Source organism: Scomber japonicus, chromosome 9, assembly GCF_027409825.1.
Source record: "Scomber japonicus isolate fScoJap1 chromosome 9, fScoJap1.pri, whole genome shotgun sequence".
Lineage (NCBI taxonomy): Eukaryota > Metazoa > Chordata > Actinopteri > Scombriformes > Scombridae > Scomber > Scomber japonicus.
In genome coordinates, this window is record NC_070586.1 from 19232738 (window position 1) to 19257806 (window position 25069).

At 39.6% G+C, this 25069-nt stretch overlaps 1 protein-coding gene across 1 annotated transcript in view; it reads right to left on the minus strand.

The window, feature by feature from the left end:
• grid2 (glutamate receptor, ionotropic, delta 2) overlaps positions 1 to 24644 on the minus strand; it is a 537845-nt gene extending 513201 nt beyond the window's left edge. The window contains exon 1 of the mRNA XM_053326218.1: positions 24557 to 24644. Within this exon, the coding sequence (XP_053182193.1) occupies positions 24557 to 24644 (88 nt within the window). The remainder of the gene's footprint in view (positions 1 to 24556) is intronic.
• Between the last annotated feature and the right edge of the window lie 425 nt (positions 24645 to 25069).

Here is a 25069-nt window from a genome sequence, read left to right on the forward strand (position 1 = left end):
TATCATTATCTTAGACTGAAAATGATGAATCAGTCCTGGGATGCTTGTACCATTTATTAGCAATAGTCCAGTAAGGCATATCAAGCTGGTTTGTTTCGTGGGCATCACACTTGATGCCAATGACAAGCGCCAGTAGCGCCAGCAGCACCTAGCCTGTATGTTGGCAAAGCTGGTATCACACAACCACCTCATTGGGTCACATTAATGTCCTGCCAACACAGATGAAGAGAGAGATTTACCAGTCTCATGGAATTCCTGTCATTGACATTGGTGATAGTATTGATGGTTACATTCACTGAACAGCTTCCAGAGGTTCGTTAGAATGACACATCCAGGAAAATATTATTATTACTGTTTTTTTATAGTTGTCAAAAAATGTATGTCATGATCAACCTGTTACCTTTGTTATTTTTCTGCTGTCCAATACCTTAATAGTAATACCTTATAATACCTAATAATAATAAATACATTTGATAAGGAAAAATACTCTTACTTCCAAATGTATGGCTGCTTTTATAAAGCTGTAAAATACAAATAAAATAAGTACCTAGTGGGATTCATTGAGACAAGGGGCTTCATCATCCGGTGAGGTGATTACCTGTTTGCTTACATCATAATCATAAAAAATGGTTTGAAAAAAACATCTCTGCACACGTAAATATGTGACAGGTGCGTCGGTGGAAGATGCAACTTGAAAACAATAAGAAGAACTCCTGCACACTGTCTTGTTTACTGCTGAAAATGAGCAATAAGTGCAGCACTAAGTGAGGCGTGAGTGTACCGGCGTTCTTCTCATTGTTTACATCATAGTCACAAAATCTACAGCTTAGCTGACTGTGTGCTGAGTAATTAAATAAGATGCTCTGGTATGGTTTAAAAAGTATCTCACTGCATGTTCCTGCTAGCCATGCCTACGTAAAACTGATGTATTTACATTTAAAAGCATTTGAAATGAAATCACATAAAGAATCCCATTCAAAGCCTGGGGGATGAGGTGTCATACTCAACATTTGATTTCACAACGTTTTTTCCTAGTATCTCCGGGAAGAAGAACAGCTGTTCATTAGGCTGACACCTCTATTGAGCTTTTTTTTTTCCTTTACGTCTTTGTTCTGTTCTTTCCTGTTTATTTTTGTGGCTACTTCTGCCTTTTTATGCAACATCTTCACTAAAATGTTATGGCAACTTACACATGATGCAATTATGCTAGTTAAAAAAAATATAAACACAAGTAATTGCCTAATATGTATAAAAACATTCAGCCTAGGCAGCCCCTATGGTGACTCTCACTATAATTGAATGGTTATATTGACAGTATATCAGTAAATAATATGGCAAACCCTACATGCATGACATTGATACAAAATCACAGTTGAACCAAAACATTTCAGCATGGCTGTAAAGCAGAACCTGACAACCATTGCCATTACATTACATGAAAGAGGGACTGCATGTTGTTGCCATGTTCAGGCTTTCCACCCAAGGACTACAATCACTATCTATTGCATAACAGCCCAAAAGAACACAATACAGAAACAGCCAAACATATGTTTTAAGGCCACAGCACAAACACACTCTTGTTTCTTGAAACAAAGTGCATATCATTGTGACGGTCCCATGGCCCATCTCTAGTTTTCTCTGTCTTTCAGCAGCTCATTCTTATTTGTTTTTGCGCAGCAGGTACCTGGAGCGGGAGACCTTTAACACTGTAGTTGGAAGCACCTGCTGCCAGCCTATAAAGACGTTGCCTTCCTGGTCATCTCTCTCTCTGCTCCACAGCGTATTTGTCATTTTGTGTTCATTCGCATAGCATCTTCATTTTACACACACTCTACACTCATGCACAGACATGCACTCAGCACTGATTTAACTGATGCTCACACCTCATGGTGTTTCTTAGTTCATTTTGTGTTAACTAAACTGTTTACTTTGAATAAATCACTGCATTTCCCTCTTTGTTTGTCACAGCATGAGCTGGGTCATGACCATCCTTTACAGATTTTTGGCTGGGGAGGACAACATCTTTCCCATCTGTCTTCCACTGCACACTGACTACTAAATCAACCAAATCCACTCAGTATCTTTTGCTGTAAGATGACAGCTAGTGCTATGTGCAGTACAGCATGAGTCCAGAAAATCACTTTGCAGTGCACTAGCTCTTTTTCTTACTTCCTTTTTTTACTAAAATGTGCTGACTTATATGTGTTTCCCACTATAATGTACAGTGAAATGATTAGCTACCTTCAATTATTGCTCTCAGCTTGTTTTTAAGTCTGCTTTTTGTTGCCACATAAATTTGCTGAAACCCACAAAGAAGTAGTACTGTGATGACAGGACCAATACAGACATAGTACATACCACTCAGCCCCAGAGGCTGATGACTTATAATCCAAAAATGTACAGATATTTCACCCAAGAAAGCATAATTTTAGGTACATTGTTATGACACTCACAAATAGACATGCATTTATGTGATATTTGATTGTTTTCACAGTTAACCTCTTAACGCACGCTGTTCCGTCTACGGGACGGGACGGATGTTAGGAGGTAGCCACACGTTCTTCTTAATGTTTTAAACACCAACCCTTAAACATATATATTCATGCCGTACATTGTTGGAAAGCTTAGATTGTCCTGATTCATTCAAGACCACTCACGAATTATATGGTTGCTCACAGCCGTAATAGTATTAGCGATTAGCTCGGCTAGCCACTGAGCTAAGTGACAAAAGCTATAATGCCTACATACCTTCAAAGTCTTCCCTTTATCCACAACGATCATCTTATGACTCAGGACTTTCTGTACAGCTCGCCAAATATCCATTCTTGTGAAATATGAAATCCGTTTTCATAAAACCGGAATACTTTCCTCAATATGTCCATGTATTTAGTCCAACACGTAACGTAATAACAGAAAATAACAAACCATATACGGTCCCTTTTACGTCATTTCCTGACCTGCGCGTCCATCTCAGACTACACGTGACTAGATGTTTACGACCGTGAGCCTCTTCTGCTTCTGACGACACCACACACAAGCCAATCGGTGCTTAGGATTAGGCAGTACATGTCTCCAAAGCCAATGAGGACATGCATGTGACCGACGACAATGACGACATGGCTTTGATTGACAGCTGTTCCAGCCTATGGAAATATTCGGTGAAAAGTTGATAACCTTTTAGCCAATAGTCAGAGGTTTCCAGCGGTGTATGACACTAAGGCTGTGTCCCAATTTGGTCCAAATTGCGAGGCTGCATCCTCGAAGTGCGCATTTCGAGGCCGATTACGTCACAACGCCGCGCGAAGGCTGTCCCAATTCGAAGAGTCCTTCAAATGCAGCCTTGAAATGCGGCCTTCTTTTCCCTCTTTTTCGAGGATGCATCGCTACTATCCTTCGCGGCCTCCCAAATCCCAAGATCCTTTGCGCGGCGCTGTTCAGTGCCGCGAAAACACAACAATGGCGACACCAACAGGTGAAGACTTTTCATTCAAGTGTATGTATTGGTTTGTTTTATTTAATTATTTGTACTTATTACTACTAATACTTTTATACTTTTACTAATTACTTATATTTTATTACTTGACTTATATCTTTATTTATATATATATAAATGGACTAAGATGAACTAATTTAGATTTTAATAAAGAGCTACGTTTGGGATTATCACTATTATATGTTATACTTCATTATTATCATTATTATGATAATTTTTTGCTATATTAGAACCCTTTTGTCTGTTGACATAGTAAAAAAAAACATGTTTTACATTACATTTTGTTTTATTTTTGTTTTAGGGAGCAAGGAGCAAACCGAGCTCCTGATTAAACAAAGAGGGGAAAATGACCATCTATTCACGGGGGGCAAAAACTCCGCCACGGCGGGATGGAGGCAAGGCTGATGTCCATTTTTGTACATCTTTGCATCCCTGTGTTGATGTGATCTTGTGTTTACCTTTTCTCTTGCTTCCCTCTGTGTTTAGAGCAATACTGGGAAAGACTGGGCTGGAGGGGAAGGTCCAGCCCTACCAGGCCAAAAAAAAATGGGACAATTTAAAAATATATATATAAAGTAGGTAGCCTACAGGTTTGGATTAGTTTTACTGTTACTAAATACTTTTGCTGAAAATTGCTGACATGATTGATTTCCACTGCCTTAGGATTGCAAATATCCAGGGACAGGGGAGGAGGCCAGCGGCAAGCCCACTGCTGGCACTTGGCCGTGGTTTGTCCTCATGGATGAGGTACTGGGGCAGAGGCCATCTATTGCCCCCCCTGTCCTCATTGCCTCCATCCGTGAGGACACACCAGGGCCAAGTGCCGCAGTGGGTGAGCAGGAGAGTGAAGAGGAGGAGGAGGAGGAGGAGGAGGACCAGCCAGGGCCCAGGAGGAAGAGGAGGAGGGAGGATGACCTCCTTGACCTCATAAAGGAGGACATGAGAAGGCAAAATGAGGCAGAGGGGAGGAGGGAGCAGGAGGGGAAAGACAGGATGAAGAGGCTCTTCTCTCTCCTGGAAAAGTAATAGAAAAATAAATATACATCTATATAGATGTGTTTAATTTGATTTTATTTATGAACTGTGTTTATTTATGATTTTTCTTTATTTTTTATTTGATTGTGAAGATTTTGATGTTTTATGTTGTTATTAAATAAAAAATATTGTTCATTGTTACACGTCTATTCCATTTAGTATTTACAACTTCAGTACAATTTATAACAGAGTTGCATAAAGTGCTACTGTTCAGGAAGAACAAGGGATTAAATATTTTCTTTTATTATCAAGTGATGAAACATTTCACTATTTACAAAAATTACATCAGAAATAACTATTTACAGATTATTATTATTTTATTATTCTTTCTCTTGTGTGTTTTCCTTCTTTCTTCTCCTTTCCTTTATTCTTCTCCTTTCTTCTCTCTTATAATTTTGTCAGCTTTTTCACCGTCTTTTCGGTCGAGACGTCTTTCTCGTCTTATGGGCGGGAACAGCTGGTGACGCAACCAGGAAATGCCTCGAAGGCTAGACCGTCTCATTTCACAACGGTTGATGCGTCCTTCGGAGGTTCCTCAAGGATGCATCCTTCGAAGGCCGCAAAGGCCGCGTCCTTCGAGGATGCAGCCTCGCAGTTGGGTCCAAATTGAGACACAGCCTAAGCTATCAGTTTGGCTGTCCATAAACAAACTCCAAGCGTAACCGGCGTGCGCCCTGTGCGTAAAAGAGTTGAACCATATATCATTACGCACTCGGCATTTTGGTACACGGTTGGTTCTTCTTCGACTTGACATATGACTTATAGCAAAATAAACAGATAGATAGATAGATAGATAGATAGATAGATAGATAGATAGATAGATAGATAGATAGATAGATGGACAGTTAGTTAGTTAGTCAGTCAGTCAGATAGATAGATAGATAGATAGATAGATAGATATGGCCAAACAAAAAAAAAGGTTATATATAATAATATAATATATCATAATAATAATAATAATAATAATAAGATATACACTTGTATAATAGAGACCAAGATTTTGATTGTAGGCAAAGGGGTTGTGAAGTTATAGGTGTTTGATTGTGGTTATACAGCTTTGATAACCAAGTGTCCATTTGGAGTCTCCAAAAAGGACCTAGGGAAAACGCATGGACATACCTGTTGAAAAATAACTCCAAAAAATTAATCTTTTGGTCTTCTGACTCCAAATTTGGACTGCATGAAGCCAAGACCTGTGGCTGTGGCCTCATTGTGTCTATATCCTGCTGAGAGGTCCCTGAATGTCTGTACACATGTCATTGAATAGGCACATCTATGGGCGAGTAAACAACCCCATCATTGTAACCTCTGCCACTCTTTGTCAGTAAGTCACAGAATCACACTTTTACAAGAATCCTGAGAGTGTTTCCTTTCCAATGATACCAGACACATCTCTGAGTCTCTAACTATGTGGGATCTGTGCTGCTCACAACTTGGGTATGTCGTTTAGGCTAACAACATAAAAAATAGGGGCGTGTATTAAGTGGTTAAGCAGTAAAATATAAATATAAACATATACATCTATGTGATGGAGTAAAACAACAGCAGCACATTTACCTGGCGGATGTTACAGACAAATGAATGGGTCGTATTTGTCCTAGCTGACAAAGCTAATAGAGGCTATTCAACCCCCAACACCAAACTCCATTAAAACATTGGCAAAGTACTATAGCATCAACTGGGAGAGGTCATTACCACAACTGACTGTTAATTCTTGTCAAAATGTTTGTCCAGTTCAAATCGCTGCATCAATACTGTTCTGACACCCTGAAATGAAATGGGAGTATGAGCAAATCAAATAAATCTGTGGGGATTAGCAGAGTTTTTAAACAGTATTTCAAAAGCTGACTACCTAATAAGCTGCTGTATGGCCACTTCCCACTGGAATGCATAATGTTGGCTCACTTTTCACATTTGGTGTAAATTCTTGTTACTACTGTTCCTCTTCAGTAAGTAGTATTTCAGGAGTGCTGTAATTTTTTTCTCTTGGGAAACTAAGGCCCATTACGCCTTACACACACACCCCCGCATACTGTATTTAGTCACAGGCATAGGCTCTATCTGCACACACACACACTTACACTGACTTACACTGTACACATTTTCATAATGGTACACACACATGCATGCACATTCATACACATTGTACAGAGCATTGTGCACTGAGGTGATCCTTATAGTACTCTCACATACAGTGTGAGAGCATGCACAAATGCCTGATTTGGTTTGACTGCACAGTAATGTGCTGGGGTTAGATGGCTGTCCAGTGTGTGCATAACCCTCGGCAACTACATGGAGATGGAAAAATAAGACTGTCTGTTCTCATATTCTGTTTCTCTGCTAAGCTGTATAGCCAGACAGGACGGCATGTGATAGGAGTGGAGTGTTTGTGTGTGTCCGCTACATTAACAGATGACTGCCAAAATCTACCATTTCTAGTGTGCACTGTACATCTGCTATGTATTTTTTTCCACACTGACAGACACACACAGAACATTTGCACTAATGCTATTTTATCTATTAATCTGCTGATTCATATTTCAATTAATTTGGTCTATACAATGTCAGCATCATAGAGCATCATAATTCACTAAAACCCAAGAACCCAAGGTGGCCTCAACAAATTACTAGTCAAAAACAGCCAGCAACCTAAAGATACTTTGTTTCGGTTTCATAGGACAAAGTAAAGCGACACATCAGCTCATGTATGAAACTAAAACTAGGAAAAGTTTTACATTTTTGCTTTAAAAATGACTAAAATTAGTAATTAACAACACAGTTTCTGAAACTGACCATGTGTTTCCGTCCTTATCAAAATAAGACATTTGTCTTATTACTTTTATCACATTTTCATTCACTCAAATGTAAATATCTGACAAAGAATGGAAGCGGGACACTTAGGACAAATGCAAGATTACATTTTTCCATTATAGCCATAGTAAGCCTTGTTATAATGCTCCAGTCTATATTGTGCTACCTAGATTTTATACTAAACCATGTAACATAGCAATCCTCTTGAAGACAGACATTTATGTAACTGCATATAAACACAACACAGGTGGTCATGCATTTATGTCACAGCTCTATTTTTTGGTAAAAAATCAATTATATTTTAGGGATGTAGGCTGACTTTGGACTCTTGCTGCCGTGAAACCACCATAGATAATAATTCACTCGTGGTCTCCCTCTTACCACTAAACCTTTCCTGAATTGCAGCATTGTCCTATTGTGCATGTCCTGTTCTAAGCTCTGCTAACTCCCTTAAATGTGTGTATATGTCTCTGTGTGAGTTTTTCGTGTGTGTGTGTGTTACTGTGCACTATAGTTTCTGGATAATGACAGATGATTTGGGAATACAACACAAATCAGAGTGACCTTTCCCTACAAACATTCATATGCAGAATACACCAAAAACGCCCACTCATACTTTCTCTCTCTCTATGTCTCTCTCCCACACACACATACACACAGGTCACCGGAAATCAGTGGAATTAATAGGACCAAAAACAACAATATCCTGACGATTAGAGCTGGGACCTTCTGACTAAAGAGGATTTGCAGCTTAACTTTTTAAGATTTAGCTAGGCTACAAGACTTATGCTCAGGACCACAGTGTAATTGAATAAGACATTTGCATAAGGATTACCAGTACCCAGCTCTAATTCTTTTTATTCAGTACAGCAAAGAGATATTTTCAGTCAAGTGAATAATGGTTAAAAATAACAAAGGTAAAGCAAGCAAGCAGAAACACTCTCGCCTCATCACTACAATGTGCTTTGAAGGGTGAAGAGAGTAAGCAAAATGAAGAGATACAAATTACACTTAATTTCATGACATCGCCTTATGACTTACATTATGCTGTCCTAAATACAGATATATTAGTGGGGATTTTACTTGGTGCATATAGTGTAAACGTATTAAGGGTCCCATCTCCTCTTAAATGAGGACAACACGTTGCCTGAAGTATGAATCATTCCCTGAAGCTATAAACACAAAGGCAAAGCTACACTGCACGCAACAGTATCCTATAACTTCTCTTTTTATTGCAACTATATGCACCAACAAAGATGGGCCAGAAAATAATTGTATAAAGGGGGCAGTACAAATAATTAAATGCATCCACATTAGTTTGGATATAGATTTTGAAGAGAAACATGAAAGGAAAGAACAATTGACCTAACCCATGTTCAATCAGAAACAATCTGTAGTTACCCTTCAAGAAGCTGAAGCAATAAATAATGCAATACTTGTAAACAGTATTTCAAAAGACCTTTATTCTTTCCCCTACCCATTAAGATGTTCTTTATTGTTTGTCGAGTCCATCCTCTCTGCGTCTGGATGCTACATTAAACAGAAAGCCTGAGTCAGCTGCAGACTGGCTCCACAGTGACAGAGATAAAGGGACTGGTCAGTCTGCATTTCATGTCAGCTGAGAGAGGGAACAACTCTCACCAAAATTCACCCACAGTCTTTTCAATAAACATTAACAGAGATGTCATGAACTAAGACCAAATTTAAAAGAGATGTATGTTATTTAATGCAGCCAGACATTCATGAAAATGTTTTTGTTGACAGATATTATTGGTGACAGACCCACTTACTTCTTACAGATACAGCCTGGATAAACTATTTCCCTAAAACCGAAGCTGGTGTCAAGTGGACATTCGCTTCAAAATGTAAATGCCAGCCAGCAGAATTTATGGTAAACAAATCAATATTCTGAGAAAACAAATGCATTAAACAAGGAACAATTATGAAGCATTAGTACAAAACATAATTTAAAAAATAGTACTACAGTACCATACAAATTCTCTTTCCAAGCAGGAATAGAAGAAATGTAATGAATCAATTTGATAATGGCAACTTCCTTTCCAAGGGTCACAGTATCATGGATAATGGATTCCTGGGACACTTAAATAAATATGAGCCAGCATTAACGTCATTAGGTCCACCTGGACTTTTTCTGCTTTGACAAGTCCAAATATCTGCTGTGAACAAGTGTATTAAATTTTCTAACAGCACAAAAATTATCATCATTATGATGATGACTATGGCAAATATGGATACATTTTACTTATTATTTATCTTCGAATTTGAATCCATTTAAGTTCTCAGAAGAATTTTGTAGATCACTCAATCAGCCACTCCTTTTTTTCTTTTTTCTTTTTGTGTGGAAACATTAAACATTTTAGAGACTTATTCTGGCTGATAGCAGAAACAAGGCAAGTGGACTGAGAGAACAAGTTAAAGCAATTTAATTGGCAGATCGAACCAGAAGAGAGACGAGTCCAAGGAGCCTAAACTTTTCATAGTTTTTTTTTTTTTTAAGCTGGCATCAATAGTAGTAAGTGCACACCAAAATCTCTCTTTGCAGTACATGTCTTTGAGTTTCGGGCAACATGTCCTAGTTTGGCCTCCTTCTAGGTGAACTACAAAAAATATTGTATGTGACAGCACTTCTAAAGCAGTATAATATTAGCATTAGTGATGCTGTAGTGTTTTACATAATAACATAATAAAGGAAGATTCAGAAAAGGCAGTGACTCAGACTCTACTCACAGAGTACATCTATGAAATGTTCTGTCTGAGGGTTTCCAACACTATGCATTATGAATAAGATAACTAAAACGTACTTAAGATATTCACTGAGAACAACAAAAAAGAACAAGAACCCCAAAAAACAAAAGAGGAGCAGAATATGAGCTTGATATGGAGGAAAAATTTAGACTTTAATAGATTTCCTTTTATTGTAGGTCAGCAGACGGTTAAAAAGCCTCGAGTGAAGAAAGTGCATGTGTGGGCAGGAGGGGGCTGCAGACCTAAGAGGGTGAGACAGTAAAGTAAGGGAAAAACAATTGAAAAGCAATGTGGAGTGAGAAAAAGAGCCCAGAGTGCTGTCCACAGCCAGACAGGTTCTAATGAGTCTGTCTCAGATTCCAGTGTACTGTATAAGTAGTGCTGGTTGTGTTTGAGTTTACTTTGAGGTAAAATTTTTGTTTAGAGGTTTCCTAGGTTGAAGTCAAAAGGCAAACATTGCTTTGTGATGCTGATTTTTTTATTTTTTTATTTTTTTTGGTGGTGGGGGGGGGGCACAATATACGGAAAATATGTAGTTTAAAGCAAATTAAATGTCATTAAAAAATACATTTTCTCCATCATTGTGAAGCTTGCATTGGAATCTTATATACATGTTTGCATTGAGTTTGAATGTTGGATGGTTTAGCTGTGTATTCTTGCACTCATGTAAGACACTGAGCAAAAGTTTGGGCAATATATAGATATTATATCCTTATCTTGATATGAGACTAGATATCGCCTTAGATTTTGAATATCATGATATGGCATAAATGTTGTCTTTTCACAGTTTAAAAGGCTGCATTACATAACACATGCAACAACCAATGCACATTTCCCAGGAGCTACCTGCAGCAGCCAACATTCAACCCATTTAATCTGGATGCTGTAACTATTACAGTGACTGTGTAATCAGCACAAAAAAATGCAGCCATAATCAATATGTTAGCCTCCTTGCTACCATTGCCTGTGGCATTCATTGCTGTAAATAACAATGACGTTTATATTCGACCTGCTTTAGGATACAAATTTGTAAGCTATTAAAAAGCTGTGAATTATGTCACATTGGAGGGCAGCTGAGAGACAAGGACTTGTATTTTTATTAAAGGCTACGCACAAGAGCTATACATATACACATAATAGCATGTAGCCTACTGTATATGGGGAAATACTTTACTACATTTATATTATGCTAATAATGTAGCTGTAAAGTTTTGAGTTATGTCACTGTACAAATATGGGACAGTGAAAAACAAACAACATAAACTACTAAAGGCATGTCTGAGACTCCACCAGTATTACTGTTAGACCCATTCTCATCACGTAGTGCTGTTTGAATGGCCAGCTCAAGTCGCCTGCTGTTACTGTATGTCCAACATATTTATTATTACCTAATGTTCTTCGCAAATGCATTCAGTGTTGGCATAAATCATTTTCACACTGCATCTTTTAGCCTCAGGATCTGTGCTGCTGCAACCTACTGCATACTGCTCTGCATGGATGCACATAGAGGTAGTTTGACAATAGTAAACACGCAGAACAATATGTAGCCCACTCACCAGGAGGGTACGTGCTTAGCTTGTATAACCCTGAGATAGGATACAATACTGTGAAATAAATAAAGAGGATACACTCTATTCATTTGGAATGTATTTGGAATGCATTGTTAGACACCTTTAGAGCAATGAATGGATGAGTAGGTATAGTTTTTATCAGCTGTTCTAACTGCACGTGTGCAGGGCAACGTGTGCACAAGGATAACACAATGCATATTTTCATTGTTTCTGTGCATGTTTCACCTTGGTTAGCAATTAAGGATACTCGCAATGAATGAACTAAACCATGTTTGTTAAGGGTAAGAACTCCATGGAAACACGCACCTATTTTTATGTTTTTTGCCAAAACGACATGCCCAAGTTGTGAGAAGCACAGATCTCACATAGTTTGAGACTCAGAGATGTGTCTGGTATCATTGGAAAGGTAACACTCTCGGGATTCTTGTAAAAGTGTGATTCTGTGACTTACTGACAAAGAGTGGCAGAGGTCAGAATAATGAGGTTGTTTCCTTGCCCATAGATGTGCCTATACAATGACATGGGTACAGACATTCAGGGACCTCTAAGCATATACAGTAGACACAATTAGGCCACATGCACAGGTCTTGGCTTCATGCAGTCCAAATTTGGAGTCAAAAGACCAAAAAATGAGTTATTTTTCAACAGGTATGCCCATGAAAAAAAAAAAGTTTGCTCCACTGAAAAAAACCTGCACACCTGTGTGTGCGGGTGGACGCACAGAAACTAGAGCAAGCAGGGAATAATGGCATTTGAAAACAGTCATGTGTCCCACAGATGAACGTGCAGGTCAGGAAAAGACGTAAAAGGGACAGTATATGGTTTGTTCCATTACGTGTTGGACCAAATACATGGACATATTGAGGAAAGTATTTCGGTTAGAAGGAAACAGATCATATATCTCAAGAATGGATACTTGGCGAGCTGTACAAAAAGTCCTGTGTCATAAAATGATCATTGTGGATAAAGTGAAGACTTTGAAGTTATGTAGAAATTATAGCTGTTCTTACTTTAGCTGAGTGGCTAGCCGAGCCAATCGCTAATACTATTACGGCTGTGAGCAACCATATAATTTGTGAGTGGTCTTGAATGAATCAGGGCAATCTAAGCTTTCTAACAATGTACGGCATGAATATATATGTTTAAGGGTTGCTGTTTAAAACATTCAGAAGAACTTGTCACTACCTCCCAACCTCCGACCCGTCCAGTAGCTGGAACAGCGTGTTCTAAGAGGTTAAAAGAAGGTCTTAATCGCAACAAAAAAAGTGTGAATGTGTTTCACATATTCAGGACTACACCTTGGCTGCAGTGGGTCATGTAATGAGGGTTACAGCTGCAGAGGGAGGCTGCAGTCTGTGAGTCAGGCTAGCCATGACTAATGGCAATTGGTTTGGTTGAACCTGATACTGTGGTACAATGCATTACATCAACAGAACAGAACGAGTCAGCTCGAGCTCTCACCTTCAGTCTCATTTCTGATTCAAGAAGTTGAATCATAGTTTATTCAGGTTAATATAAGTGACTAACAACAGTAATCTAATATTGTGGGCATGTTCCTTTGAATGTGCAAACCCAGGAGAGGATTTTCAGAATACAAAAATGCAAACAATATGCTAATGTCTGCCCTTACTGATCTCTTCCACTCAATTTCTTGATATTCTTTTTTTCAGACCCTAAAGGAGCACTCAGTTGAAAGCTACAATCCAGATGGGCACATGCAAGCAGCTTTGTGACGTGTTGCCAAGTGTGTCAGACAAACAAACAGCACATTACGATTCCACGACAGTGATTAGCAAAGTGTTTAACACCTCTCAGTTCCGATGCCTGTTTCTGTAATCACTGACAGCATATTAAACATCAAGGGGAGGTGGAGACAAGGGGGAGAGAAAAGAGTGATCATGGGAGGGAAAGCAGGGAGAGGGAAGAGGAGGGCCAAAAAACAAGTTGAGACAGGTACAGATAAAAGAGGGCAGAATTCACAGAATAAAATAAAAGGGTGAGGCTGAGAGAGAGAGAGAGAGAGAGAGAGAGAGAGAGAGAGAGAGAGAGAGAGAGAGAGAGAGAGAGAGAGAGAGAAAATAAATGAGGAAATGGAACAGATAGGGTGAGAGGAGGAGTTGGATAGAAGATAAATAAGAGTAGATATAAAACAGAGTGAGAAGGAGAATAAAAATCAAAACCATGGACTAGATAATGCAGCATAAGAGTTCCATGAAAGCATGGAAGAAAAGTAAGCATGACCACTTGGGACTGTGAGGAGAAGAAATTAACTAGTACTCAAAGGGAACAAAAGCACATGCACACAGACACACACATTCATTTGCAATAACATATGTGACTGCAGACAGTTCAAGCAAAGTTCAACAAAAAAAATACAAGGCATCCACAACTGTGCCATACATCTGGGTTTATGCCACATCTGAATTTAGTATTCACTTACAACAGTTTGGGTTATCTTTTTCTGTGTGTGTGTATTCCCTTCTGAGAAAACAGCTGTTTTGTCCCATGCAAGTGTTGCAGTGGCTCCATTAAGTGTTTACTCAGTTATTTGGTATTCTGGATACTCTAGGATTCTTTATGTAACATCAACAGCAAACATCTAAACTGTCACACTCAAGAATAACATGAGATTGGGTGTAATCTCTATAAACATATCTGCATATGAATCAACGGGACAAAATTTTGATACTGAAAGCCTTCTGGTTGTAATCTGGTAGTGGTCTGAGTAGTATTGACCAATCACTTTTGAGCAGACTTAGGTTGCATGCAGGTACACAGTCCATGTGGAGAACAAAAGAAGCAGAAATTCATTCTCAAAATTCATCAGATATCGACAACAGATTAGCTTTTTAAAAATATATTGGTAATTCATACAGTACCACACACTTTCTCATTGATTTGAATGGGAAAGTGTGTCCAAACATTTGTCTGGTACTGCATATCTTTATAAATATTTGCCAAAACGTCGTCTGCAAATAAGAGGACCACTTAGGGTCTGGGAAACTTGGATGGTTATTTTTCACTCTCTGCTGATGTTTTACATACCAAATGATTAGTTGAGAAAATAATTGGCATTCTAATCAATAATGAAAATATTTTCTTAATTGCAGCCATAAAGAAAACTGAATCCTGTTCATTTTTGGCATCTTTGCGACTCCGTGGGAGTATTGTGAAAATTGGCAGAAGAGGTGTGATAAAATTAGGGATTTAAAACCCTGTATTTAGTACTAATAAACTGTACCAATTAACAGGCATGATCTTCTTTGATGTGACAAATTAATTAAGACAGTAAATCTGCCAATGTTGATAGGCAGAGGCTGTGCTGTACGTTGCAATGCATTAGAAAATACTGTACCAATATTCAAAACACAAACCATAAGAAACTTCTACATAGATTTCTGTAGGTGTTACGTTTCTCAGAAACCTTGGGCAATTAGTCATAAATTGTCAATAATTGCATTTCTTGTTAGGTTGTAGTTTTACTGACCTACACAACACTTGGCTTTACATTTCTACTATTTGAAAATATTATTTAAGCTCATATGTTCATTGTGATAGTAGAGGATTTCATTGATTTCTGTGTGTGTTAGTGGGTGGAGGTCGGCGTTCTTGAAGCCAAAGTGAAGCAAAATTTAGTATCAAGGAATCTCAAGACACATGTTTACTCATATTTGAAAGGCTGCAGTACAATGATGTTCACGGCCAACCATCTCCATGTTTTACTGTTCAATAAATCATTTAAGAATGACTGGAGGAAGGAAGGACGTGGCTTTAAAAGTGCTGTATATGTGCATAAGTGTGCAGATTTTTTAATGTGTGTGTGACTCTGTGTGTTTTTTTTTTTTGTCTGTACCTTTGTGTGTGTGGAAGTATGCATGAGTATGTGCCTCCATGTACACTGTAGAAGAACTAGCCAATGCCATGCTTTCTGTGTTTTATAGTCCTATGAAAAGCAGTCTGCCCATGACTGGTTGTAAAGAAAATATCTCAGAGGTAAAGAGGCACTTTCAGCAAGCTGACATTGACATACACGCACATGCATGAAGACCCATAACTGCACACCCACACTAGCAGGCGTGTGCCCATACACACATCAGTCAGGAGACTCACAAACAAGCACTTTGAAAATGCATGCAAGTGCAGGCAGTACGCACACTGCTTAATGCCTACACAGGCTTACGCACATGCAAGCCTGAGATGTTCCACACAAATACAGCATATACATTAAACACATTTTATGCACATCTAGGGCACCCTCTACCCCAGTGAGACACAGCGCAGATTGTTGCAAGACTAAAACAGCATTCGTGTCAGCAAAATAATGAAAATGAAAAAAGAAACAGCAGTGGTAAATATTCACTCTACTGTGAGAAGTAAGAATGTAGGCAATAAAAAATGGAGGAACACCAGGCAAGGACATTTACACCTACCTAGAGAACATGTGCATACAATATATGCCATAGAAATATGTACATATGCAGACATACACACACACATACACACACACAGATAAAACTGACAGTCACACTAGTCCTTTATCCTTTGAAGTTTCTCTCGTCATTAGCATGATCACATAGACCTAGTATTCTTCCCTGAATAAGCTCACAGCATACAAATGATATTACTCTACTGCCACTGTTTGTTTAACATATTTGTATTTTTTTCATCTCTGAATAATAATGTATTAAAAATAGTGTGATTAATTCCACGGTGTGAAGCAGTGAGAATGGTTATGACGCTGCGCACGGGGGGGAATGTCTCCACTCTGATCTCAAAATAGTTTTAAATACAGCTAATCATGCGTGTGCGCCTCATATATAATATATTATGGTGCAAAATTGTGTTGATTGACCTTGTTCGGAAGCATATAAGTCTATTCTATTCCAGAATTTACTCAATTATTTTATCCAATAAACACATTTTACTGGATAAAATAATTCATAATATTCAGTAAACTCAGTCTATATACTAAACCAGGCCTCTGAAGTGGTTGCCGTTTGTGTGAAAAATAAACTTCCAGCCACTGCAGCAAGTGTTTTTCTGCAAGCAAAGGAAAAGGAAACATTGGCCATAAAAAGAAAATGTGTGCACAATGTAAAGAGTATAAAGCAAGAGATCTTACATTTTTACAGTGTTACATTGCTGGTGCCTGTGCTCTATATGCATGCAGTTATGCTCACAGGCACCGTTTTAGTCAACTTTTACAAAAAGCAAGTTGACAGTTGTTCTGGTGAACAACACAGGTTCTTGTCCTGAAATGACATTAGGCGTGTGTGACTCTGTATGTGTCGACTGGATAAACACAAACACACAATATAATCATCCAGGAACAGGGGCCTGTGTTGTACAAGTCCTTCCCAGGCCATCTGGTCTGTTCTACCTGCATCGCTGACTGCTGCGGTGAGATGAAGCACCTTCGGCTGGTCTGTGCTGTCTCTCCTCACCTACATCTGCAGTCAAACTCAGACAACTAATCGTACTTCTTCTCACAGCTACCTGTCAGTCTATCTCAGCCTCAGAAACGCACAAACATATTGTCTCTCTGTCTCTGTGGCCTGGTTAAGGGTTCTGCCTCAGTGACCAGGTAGAGACGTCAGAACTGCTGTCTGTCTCTCACCTTCACAAGAGGATGTAAACCAGTCTCAAATATCACAAACATACAGAAACGAGACACACAGTTTGCTCCACTGTGAATCATCGTCACACCCGCACGCACACAAAAAACCAGTGTACATTCACACAGAAATATGAGGTGCTAAATCTCTCCAGTCATAGATAGCATGGGCCAGCACATCTGTCAGCATTCATTGATAGATAACTCAAAAGATATGAAGCATTTAATACACATTCCCTAGCCCCCACTCTTCTGAATCAGTGCATAACTGCAGATTAAGATACACATTTGCACACACACAAACAGAAGTTGGTAGTTCAAAAGAAGAAGCAGTGTTGACAGCTGTGAAACTCGTAGATAAAACCAGGCAGGAACAGCCATTCACACACACTGAGATGTTTAGAAATCCTTCTCCATGGAAAAGACAAAAATAGCCCAAGTGAAAGAAAAATTAGGCCATGCTAGGACAAGTCTCCCTCTCTGCCTCTCTGTCTTTCTCCCCACTACCACCTCCCCCAAAAAATAATCGAAACCCTTCATTCTGTCTTTCAACTTCAATCTAAATGACACAAATCCTTCCCTCCACTCTCCTCTCTCCACTGTTTAGTGACAGAAACCCCCACACACGTCCACACATTGCATAGATTCAATAATCTCCTTGCCCATCCTTCATTTTTTCCATGGCACCTTAACTGAACTGAGCTTCTTCTCACTGTTCTCTCTCCTGTGTTTTGCAGACCATCAAGCATTAAAGGTTTTGTGAAAGTTAATCTTTAACACAGAACCATCTGAGAAGTTGTGAATGGAAACTGTTAGGGAATGGGCAGACACTTTCAAAAAGATACTTGGCAAGTGATTGGATGAACCATCTATCTATCACTGTCTATAAGCATCTTACTTTGCGAGGCAGCTGGATTCATAACACTGATTGGTCCAAACCACCAGTGATTTGGACACAAGCACATACAGTAACTTGGAGTCTGACTAGATGGATTCCAGTGATCTTGCAAATCCAGCTGCCTTGCAATGTCAGAATGAAGTGTCTACAATGTAAGAAATGACTGCAGAGATAACACAACCTGTTCAACTGAATCCCTCATAGAATCCGCCTCTCTGTGTTTCCACCTTTGATCAGTTTCCCTCTCAGTATTCCTACATCGTCACAGCACAGGAAGTTTTTCACAGCTGCTTTTTTCAAAATGGGATGACAGCAATGAATCTAATTTATCAATGATTCAACAAAAATCTGGACCAGACATTATTTAGTAGTAACAAATGGTAAAAACTGATTGACATAGTATGAGGCGTTCTCTAATGCATTTATTTACAGCGTGTCCCATACAAATTTCCCAGCATACTGCAACATAAATTAAGCCAACTGAGTCTTTTGCAATGACTTCAGGTATAATGGATAGAGCCTGCAAGCAGATCAGATTGTTACAGGCTACACTGCAAAGGAATGGAAGTGAAAATTGTGAAAATTGGCTCTCTCAAGAATTAACACACTCCCCTCCATTATTAATTGCTCAATTTTTATAGTCTTAAAAATGCTGACTGAATCAAAGACAAAATAAATCTAGTCATCCATCTTTTCCTCTTCATCCATTCAATTGCTATATTGCTTTGATCTAGCCAGCAGCAAAATCGTGAGGCAAAAAACATAACAATAGAGGCATCTGTAATATGTGGCTGTGGTGAATAAAGACATAACGCCACATGTAGCCATTTCATATTCATTTGAATATTCCATGCCCTTGGCATTTGAAATGTGTGAACAGCTATGAATGATATTAATCTGTTGGCTCAGACCAAGCTTTAAAACTCATGAAGTACAGCCTGGACAAATCCAATATACTGTATCTAAGTGATTGGTATGTGTGTGCCTGAGAGAGAGAGAGAGAGAGAGAGAGAGAGAGAGAGAGAGAGAGAGAAAGAAAGAGAGAGTGGGCCAAACATGACTTGAATCAGGCTTTCTCACTGGCTTCTCTCACTCATCTCTGATGCATGGTGAGGCAGTGGATGCACTCTGACACACTGCATGGCTAAAAACCAGTGTGACTCCGAAGTGAGGACTTAATCTGGCTGCATAAATCACAGTGACTTTTTGAGTGTAACTAATCAAGAGCACAGAGAACACATACTGCCATGCTCTCTGTCTATCTGTATATCTCTCTTTAATACACACACACACACACACACACACAAACGTGCAGAATCCATACGAGCGACCCTCATAAAGCAGAGACCCATTGCCATGCAGCACACGATGCCGAGAGGGCTAACAGGCAAGCGGACTCCCCCATTCCTTCTGCATGCTGATCGTTAGTGAGAGAAAGAGGGATAGAAACAGAGAAAGAGAGGGACAGAGACAGGGATGAGGCAGTGGTGCCAGCTCCTCAGCAGCTCAAAGAACATTTAATGCCTGGACAGTGGAAGATGAAAACGTCTGTTAATATCACAGTAATATTGGTAGCTACATAATAGATGGTACAGATTGTTGGTATGCTTTTACGTTCTGTCTTCCCTCCTCTTTGATGACCTGCAGAGTTCCACAGGGGTTCATTTTGGGACCTCTCTTGTTTAGTGTCTATATGCTTCCTTCAGGCCAAATCATACAAAATAATTAGGTAGCCTATAGGGGTGTGACAAATAAACAATTTGAATCAGAAAATCAATTTTGATTTGAAAGATATGAGTGCATTGGATGGATCGGTCTAAATGTAGCATGAACAGGCCAATGGCCTAATTACAAAGTTATGAATCGGTTTAATGTAGCTGCTGAAATCTCCGGCTGATATAAGAAAAGCCCAGACTCAACCACGTTTAAGTCAAAGCTAAAAACGTTCCTATTTTACACTGCCTACCCTACCGTGTAATGGCTAAAACTTGTCTTTGTCTTGTATTAAGATTCACATGCCATCAGGATTTTACTTTAAGTTATGAAGTGCAAACATTTATTTATTTTCATTGTATTTTTGTATTAAAACATTGGTTTTGAACAGTACTTCAAGAGTGGCACTTTTGTGAGACTATAGTTGGTGCTTAATTATTGTCAATAAATGTCTTATAATAACACATGATTACATTGATTATTACAGTCATTTTTTCAAATGTCCAGTCAACTTTTAAGATTGATTTAATGCAACATAGTATGTAATCACACCCTCTAAATTCTACTACGTCATGAATTTGTTACCTATAGGACACTGCTATCAGTCAGTTGCTGGCCTGTGTCAGGCCCCTGTCACAAAAAAAAAAACATACTTTGGCGCCAGTGGGCTGCCCTTCCAACCTACCACCAGGCTTAGCAAGTTTTCTGGGGGAAACCCTGTAATGCTTACAAGCACAAGAGTAAACAGTGTGTGTGTGTGTGTGTGTGTGTGTGTGTGTGTGTGTGTGTGTGTGTGTGTGTGTGTGTGTGTGTGTTTGGGGGGTCTGTCTTAGGCAGTGAAATCCCACATAAATATCAGATCAAGAGTAGAATCAGTAAGGAGAGAGGATACAGCTCACAATGTACCTCTAAAATGGGTGATTTGAGTATTTTTTGCTCTTGTATCTTTACTCTTTCACTTTATTTGAACTGCAGTAGTTTATTTTTCAAGTATTTTATCGCTTCATGTCTGTAGTTTTGCAGTTTTTAATTGTACATATTTTACCTCTACTGTATTTTATTAGTCTGTACAGCACTATGAATTGCCCCAGTGTATGACATGTTCTATACAAATAAAGCTGCCTTGCCCTGCCTTGATATACATCTCTCTTTGCCTGTCTCTCTCTCTCTCTCCTCTCTCTCTCTCTCTCTCTCTCTCTCTCTCTCTCTCTCTCTCTCTCTCTCTCTCTCTCTCTCTCTCTCTCTCTCTCTCTCTCTCTCTCTCTCTCTCTCTCTCTCTCTCTCTCTCTCTCTCTCTCTCTCTCTCTCTCTCTTCCCCATTCCATCTTTAACAGCAACAAAGAGATTAAAGAGGGATTACTTCTGGCAATGTGATGTGCCTACTGGGTATAGTACTTTTTTTCCTTTCTCATGCAGTCCTAAATCAATATTATGCACACACAAAAGCACACATAGACAGGTCAGTATTGAATAAGTAAGAGAAAATATGGAGCGGAAAAACCCCCCACTGAGAGTCTATACGGATATAAATGATACCTTGCAAAATGTTCAATTCTGACATGCAGATACCACAATATTGTACATGACTTCTACTTCTCCAACTAAAATAAAGATTTATAATGCCTCTTCCTATACTTGTTTCGACTATATCCATAGACTAATTAATCTGCCATTCTCCAGTTCCACTAAGGAAGTGAGGATAGAGATGATCGGTAAGGGACAGAGTGAGATAGAAAGGCAGAATGAGAAAAGAGAAGTATTGTTATTGGGGTGATAGCATTTTATTGTGATTAAAAGTACTTGCGGCTAGCAGGGAAATGAACTATTGATTGGAAATAAGGTGGAGAGGAGAGAGAGAAGGCACAAGGACTGAAATCACATCAACCAACCACCCAAACTTATCGTTTGTCCTCTTAACACACGCAAACACAGATGCTCACATACACTTGCACTTGTTTGTTGAGATGTGAGTAACCAGGAATAAATTAAGCCAACCAATAGACTACACACTGCCTTCACTGTCTTTTCTACTAATTGGAAAACACTCACTGGCCTGCCACTACAGGGTCAAGGAGGTATAGCTGGGTTTTCTCATTATTCATGTCACTAAATTTGCTCCTTAACATATATCTGGGATTTGTATGGATTATGATGCAAACTGGAGGTGATTTGAGAGCTTCTACTTCTGTAAATCCCATGTCTGTACAGCCTAATTTTATCCACTGACTAGTCTAACACAATTCTTCACAATATACATCTATCCACCTTTATTCTTTTTTTCCCCCTCTGTGTATAAATATAGACAGACTGACAAACACATAAGCGCTGAATAGGATTAAAGGGCTGTTTGTTGTTGAGTATGCTGTCTCTGTTTGTATTTTCTGGGCACTGATCAGTTGCTTTTGGCTAAACTGTTGCAGAGACTGACTAAATATAAACATGTTTTAAATATTCTTATGTATAATTTAGTCTTTATTCATTGTCTCTCCACTGGCCAAGATCATCAGTCAGAATACATGTTATTGCCGTCTAGAATCTGCATTATAGTCCCAGTTAGCCATAGATAGAAAGAGCATAGACCAGGAAGTATGCATATAGAGAACCTTGACCTAGTTTCAGTAGCTGACAAGAACTTCAGTGCAGTGGACCTACATAGCGGATGGTCTCTGTCTTATTCTTGGTGAGAAAAATGTCTCATAAGCAAAAAGTCACATCTCTAACGTTGTTATCTAAAGCAACTTACAGTCAGTGAGCAGGGTACGGTTTCAGTGTCTTACTGTGAGAGACACTTGTAGAACAGTTAGCTGCTGCTGGGATCAAACCATCCAGTCACAGGGGTGATCTGTCTAACCAGTGGATTATACTGCAGCCCCCCTCAGTGCCAAAACCACAGCATACAGCTCTATATGTAGGATGAGGCTTCTGCACACTAGTAACTTGACAAGTACTCCTCAAGTCTACAGTAGCTGCTGCACTAACGTATGCTATTAATATCTTCCCATAAAAACATGAACAATTTGGAAACCAGTCAAACTACAAGTTCATCACTGGTATTATTTGTAATATTTGGTTTGATTGGCATGCCACCATTTTCCATTGCCTGCAAATTAGATGATTCACATTCACGCCACAGTCAACTTGACCTGTGTAAATCCCATTCATTTGGCCAAGCTGCTGTTGTAAGTCTGATATGAAGCACCCCCTTGGTCTGCAGCCCAGAGAAAACCTCAGACTGATCCAGCTCCTGGCAGACTATGTCCAGATAGCTGCTAAATTGGCCTGGGGTCTGCTCTGTAAATCAGCTGGCCAGGGTCTAAATGGATCAAACTGGCCAGTCCTACCCCACTGCCAGCATAATGCAGTAGGTTAGATTGGTGGGTTGTAATGTGTTACATGTGTGTTTGAGTGTGCATGAGTGTTAAAATATGGATCTGGTCTTTGCCATGTGCATAATGCGGTCACAAACAGTTCAACGTGGACAGGTGCTTATCTTTCTGCTTGTGTGTATCTCTGTGTGTGTGTGTGTGTGTGTGTGTGTGTGTGTGTGTGAGAGAGAGAGAGAGAGAGAGAGAGAGAGAGAGAGAGAGAGAGAGAGATTGGACGTCATTCTCGAGCACAGACCTACACACTGCTCTCTATTGCCCATTCGAGGCCACCGAGTTGTGCAACGATCATGTGTGCCCACCACCACCTCGCGTCCTCATCTCATCCTGCAAGGCACGCTCTCCACCGTCATCATTCTCTCTCTCTCTCTCTCTCTCTCTCTCTCTCTCTCTCTCTCTCTCTCTCTCTCTCTCTCTCTCTCTCTCTCTCTCTCTCTCTCCCTCCTTCTCTCCCTCTCTCTTCCAATCTATAGCTGGAGCCAGAGGCGCTATTACACACCGCCTGCAAGAATACGCTCCCTGATGTCGAAATCACACTCAACACAACAGTGCCACACTTTGCCGGTGGTGGTGGAAGGCAGAAAAGACGTTAGGACATAAATGTCTTTTTTTTCTCCCTGGCACTGCAGTAGCTTACGATGGAAGGTAGTAATGCCATTGTGCTTCAGGAAAATGTAAGTAGAAAATCTGCTGCAACCCCGGATAATCCCTCTGCCATGCAGGGCAACATCACGCCATCCCAAACCACCTGTTTTTCACACAGCCATTATATATGAAATTTTGGAGATGCGTGGCACTCAGCTAGTGCAGATCCTTTAGTTTGTATTCCCTGCCTTCATCCATCAATTAATGTGTCTATTAATTGTAACCATCGGAAGTAAACGACTACAAAGCCATTATCAGGGGCATATGTATTTAATTAATGCTCAATAATCTTCCAACTCAACTGCAAACTTAATTTGCAATGGTTATGCACAATGACGCATGACATAGACTATAGGCACATACAAGTTCGTTATTATCTTCGAAGATAAAGTGGATGTGTCAAAATGTGTCTATTTAAAGTGTGGTGATTCTGTCGTGAATGCAATCATCAACATTCATAGAAAATCCTCACTAAATGGCAGAGGGCGTCAAAGAGATCGTCAGCAATGCTGTGATTCAAGCAGCGCAGCGCATATCAAAGCTGAAACCTCCAATCTGTTTCCTGAGAGACGCACAGAGAGCCTTATTGTGGCCGAGAATCAGATGAGAAAAAGAGCAGGAACTCACCGATGTGGATGATTGAATCAGAGAGCGTCGACTTCCACTCCTGGCTCCAAAAAATGGCAATGAGCAACATAGCCGAAATAACTTTCATGTTGTCCAGAGATATTCCCCCCTCAAAACCAAAACCAGAGCTCTCTGAGTGAGAGCGAACAGAGTTCAAATCCCGAAAACCGAAGCTTCTTATTTAGTCCATCTGTAAGGCGGTCAAGGAAATTCCCTGTATTCTCTGCCTTGATATGTTCTTCTCTTGACGTTGTAGTGTGATGCTTGTCTATAGAGGAAAAAATAAGTAGGAGATTCCCGGGTAGTCACGGAGTGATGCCCTGTTGAAATTCCTCCCAACGTTAAATCATAGTCTGGGCGAGCAGAGGGGCGCTGAGCCGCAGAGAAAACCAACCGCATCCAAACGCCGACGCGTTAAGACGAATTGAGGAGCTGGGTGATGTGGACGTTCATTTAAAGGAATAATCTGTAACTATTCGACAACAAAAGGGAAAACCTAGTTATCTTGAGATG